The 4,767-nt window shown below is 37.1% G+C and overlaps 1 protein-coding gene across 1 annotated transcript; it reads right to left on the reverse strand.

Annotated features, from left to right (window-relative positions):
• Positions 1-302: 302 nt before the first annotated feature.
• LOC132117925 (pleckstrin homology-like domain family A member 3) lies at positions 303-2,884 on the reverse strand. The gene is made up of 2 exons (XM_059527291.1): positions 2,124-2,884; positions 303-1,135 (listed from the first exon to the last, which is right to left on the reverse strand). Exon 1 carries the CDS (start codon positions 2,507-2,509, stop codon positions 2,126-2,128), a length of 384 nt encoding a protein of 127 aa, XP_059383274.1. The 5' UTR covers positions 2,510-2,884; the 3' UTR covers positions 303-1,135; positions 2,124-2,125.
• Between the last annotated feature and the right edge of the window lie 1,883 nt (positions 2,885-4,767).

A 4,767-nucleotide genomic window follows, 5' to 3' on the forward strand; every position in this document is an offset into this window, starting at 1 on the left:
GTCAAGCCTCAGCTATTGTAAATGCAGCAGTGCACAGATTACTGCACAATAGTAAAACATATTCATCCTGACGAAAAAGCCCTGTTTGACAACTTCTTTGATGGCCTTGCTGTAAAAAGAAGGAATGGTGGGACATTATTAGTCAGCGAGGCCATTGTCCGGGCATGTGCCACAGAGACACTTGAGACTGAGAGTCGAGAAAGTGACTGAGAGCTGAAACACTGCTTCTAATTAGCATTAAAAATCCTGCTTTTGCCTCGGGCCTCGAGAAACTAATTAAGAGAGATTCACACCGATATGTCTTACAAAGCCACAAAATCATTCTCTTTATTTGGACAATGTGTAACTAATGACATAATGAGCTTTGTGCATTTCCTCTATAATCTTTTTTAACCATCACAACGCAGACGTTTATTTTCTAACTTTGGCAACCGCTCAGCAGAATATGGAGAAAATTGTAGTAATAACAGCACTGCCCAATGGAAAAGAAAATAAAAACACATCCATCAAGTTTTCCGTCCAGTCGGAATACATTCCAGGGAACAGCAGTCTGGTTTTCCTGCCATGCTTTGTGTGCAGATGAAAACCTTTACAAGAATGAATCCAGATTCACTGTTCAAATACTTATGAAATGTTAAACAGTGCAGCTGTGAGTCATACTTCATCTATGGTTAATGTCTCCTAAAGCAGCATCATGCTTTAACTTATAATACTGAGCGTAAGTCCTCCATTTAGCATGAGGTAAATGTGTCTCTTAAAAGTGAAAAGTCCATGCCAAAATTCAACACTGGAGTTGTGAGGAGTGAACTTAGCACTGAATTATGGTGAAGAGCAATCCATTGGGTCTCTATTGCTTTTGACCTCAAGTAAAAGTGTATGGAAAAACTCCACTGTGTATAAAACATCTATGGCCTAACACCCACATGTACAAATCCATCCACAGTGTCTGTGAGCAGGCCAAAAGGTGTCACTTTGAAAAATGTTGGAAGCACAAAAAAAAAAAAAAAAAAATGTGAGTTTTAAAGTTCTCAGCATTTTTTATCCGGTTTTTTCTTAACATTGGGCTCCTGCCTTCACTTTATTGTCCGCAGTCTCTCTCTCTTTTGGATCCCATCCTGTGTCTAGGGTGAGAAATCTGGGAGATACAACAGTTATACTGCATTAGTGGAGCACTTCAGTACTTATGAGATGTGGAAGGAAGTACAGATGCATCCAATTAAATACATTTTTTTTATTCATATTTTTCCATGCACAAATGGAAAAGGCATAAAATCCAATTCTGGCTATCCGAATTGTGTGTATTTGTAATGCATGATAGCAAATTATTTTTACAGCGAAGAAAACTAATATCTGGTTTAATTCCATGTTTCATTCAGCATTATCTAATTGCTTTTGCTATATGCATGAGAGCTGATCAAGCATGAATGCCTTTTAAATACTTAAAAAATGGGTACAAAATTAATTCTGGATTTGCTAATAAAGTCTGGAACCAAAGGACTCTATGGGATCAAATAATAACTTTAAAACATCCTATTAAATAACACGAAAAATCCAACAGAATTGTATATACATTTATTAATTGTATGTGTTTTGGAAACCCTTTTGAATTTAATTAATAGCAGGACAATCCTTTTGTGAGTTATTGGTGTTTTAATTATTATTTGTGTGTGTGTGTATATATATATATATATATATATATATATATATATATATATATTCATTCAATTTGATGTTCCATGTGAGAAGTTTTCTTATTGGAGAAGAGCTTTAAAATATTTCTGTAAAACTTTTTGTTTTATGATAGGCTATGTTGTAATTTTAAGCGAAATTCCCAATATGATCCTTTAGAATTGATTCCAAATTAACATTAAAATTCCAATTGAAAATTCTTATCTTTTTTTGGGACTCGGTCAGCTATTCCATGCAAAACCTTTAGCAAAGCCTCGTAAGACTATAAAGGAATATTTAGTCATGGATTTCCGTGTGTCTTTCATAGATCTCGATCCAGTAAATCAACAGCAGATGTTATTCAGGATAATTGGTTCCTGAGAACGCGTGAACGCTTCTCCATAGGAGCACACAAGCAGCCCTTCCAGAATAACATCAAAATCAGCTGTCTTTACCCTCAGAGCTCGACGTCTCCCTCGCCGCAGCTGCCCAGATGTGACAGATGTCTGTTCCTGCCGGTCTGAACGGCGACGCGGTTTTTGAAGCGCACGAGCGCGAGCGCGATCTCCGCGTTCCACGCCGTTCCCTCCTGCTGGCACCTGAAGTCAATCTCCTTCCCGCCGTTCATCACGATGGTGAAGTACACCAGACCCCGTTTATACTCCACGCAGTCCAGCGTGGTCATCTGCTCGAAGCGCATCTCTTTACCGCTCTCTCCTTTACAGTCGTACAGCCGGAGCCCGTCCTCCGTCAGGACGCAACGCTTCTTCTTCCAAAGCTGCAGAAGTCCATTACTCCTCTTCTCCAGATAGCCGTCCTTCATGACTTTACATTGGTTCATTCTGAATGAAGGTTGCTGTGAAACCAAAAGCAATGGTTAATTAGAATCGGCGAAGCGTTCGCTGTTGTTTTCGCGCAGCGTTAAAAACCGTACGTTGCACGCGAACGCGCGTAACCGCTGTGCGCCCACTACAGTATACAACGCCTTCATTTATTTCGTTTCTTTAAATGTTTCTGCTGAAAATGATCCCTCTAAAGAACCCGTCCCTGATTCAAACGCATCGTCGCTGCATCGCCGCCAGACTCCTCTGTGGCTAAAGATCAATTTCCGACTTTTATATATTGTTACAATCTTCTTGGAAGTCCCGTAATCTGGGCATGTTGGTACTTGCTCCTCTGAAAGCGACTCTTCTCTTGTTTCTGGAGGCTCTTTCCCCCCCACCCGGTCGTGACGTCACGGGGATTAGTCCTACTTTAACTGCACTCTGGAATGCTGCTGCTGCTGCTGACTGATAAACATTAGCTTGTGCGTCCATTCATGTCATGACATCTTAACTTCAGACGGATTTTTTTTGTGAAAGGACTTTCTCTTAATCCACTGAATCACTTTGACGGGACACTTAACGTCTGACTGTTGTTATTATTATTAGTCCCCCAGTCAAAACGCTTTTTTTTTTATTTTTACAGAATTTCTGTCATAATTTAGAACCAGAGGATCCTATTAATATTTTTATATAACCTACGATCCCAGTACAATACAACAATTAAACTAGATTTTTTTTTTAATCCGATGATAAAAAAATTTTATAGTCTCCATTCGACAAAAAATGTAATTCCTACAGTTCTACTAAAAACAAAATTTCAAAGCATGTAATTTCAGAACATTTAAAAAAAATATGGGTTCTGGTGAAAAAATAATAATTTAATGAAATCTAAATAAATAAATACAAACAAAGAAAACAATACATGTTAGTTTGAATAATTACTCTTAAAATAAACACACTACTTTTTTTCTGTTTAATAAATTCTCCCATTAACTTTCAATGCACTTGCAATTTTTAAGCTATACCAAAAAAACCTTACCAAATCATTGAATGGACACAATCTTTGGCTGGTGGAGATTTGTGGCTTGTGTTTTTGTGCCATGTCATACCTCACTTAAACAATGTGCCTTCCCAAATATGTTCGTCAACTGATTGCAGGCTGTCGGATCAGTGTTGACAGCTCTGTAAAATAACCTACTAGTCCGAAAGCTATCTATTTTCAGTGTATAAAGCTAAAAATAGGCTATGAAAAGTACAAACACACAATAACACTTAAAGTTACTTCAATTTCTGAAAAAAAAATAGTAATTGATGTCATAAATACACAAGCCTGCTTTTTAACTGGCAGAATCCATTGTACCTTTAATAATAATAAAAAATGAAGTGCCGAATATGCAAGTGGTTGGCTTGTTTACTGCAAACACTTTCACGAGACCTTAATTGATGAACTGGAGTGGTGTGGATTACTTGTGGATTATTGTGATGTTTTTATCAGCTGTTTGGACTCTCATTCTGATGGCACCCATTCACTGCAGAGCATCCATTGGTGAGCAAGTGATGTAATGATACATTTCTCCAAATCTGTTCTGATGACAAAATAGAATGGATGGCCAAAGGGTAAGTATAGTTTATGATGATTGAACTATTTTGAATGTAATAATAAACAAATATAAAGAAAAACAGAGTCCTGACTGTAAGTGTCAGACTGTTCATCTTTCAGTCACAGTGAAACTCAATAAGAGAGTGACTCATGTAGTACATATATAAAATTGTAAAATGATTAGATCATGAACTTAGCATGTGATTGAGATGATGTGAAAGGATTGTAGTTATATTATTTATGCTCACTTTAATTTTTTGGTTTGTTTACTTTATTTACAGGCTCAAGGTCCATTAACAAGGAACACACAATACAAACCAAAACAATACACATTAAAAAAGATAATACCAATAAGTAATACCTACTTCCTTATTAAGGACTGACACACTTCAGTAAGCCTAGGATTTGACAGCAACATTATATTATTAGCCGACAAATAAACGTATACATCAAATTTATCATCAAAACAGGGAATGATTGTAGTCTTACCTTACAGAATAATCCCTTGCACTGCTCCATCTTGGGTTTTTTTCAGCAGGATCCTCATACAGTCATTGTACGCATCCTGAAGCTTATATAGGCTCTCTGTCTTAAACTTAACCCTCAAAGGTGCAGCATAAAAAGTACAATATGCTCTAAAAAGGTTTATCTTTACCTTATCTGAACACTCTCACC

The sequence above is a fragment of the Carassius carassius genome, chromosome 37 (assembly GCF_963082965.1).
Source record: "Carassius carassius chromosome 37, fCarCar2.1, whole genome shotgun sequence".
Taxonomy (NCBI): Eukaryota; Metazoa; Chordata; class Actinopteri; order Cypriniformes; family Cyprinidae; genus Carassius; species Carassius carassius.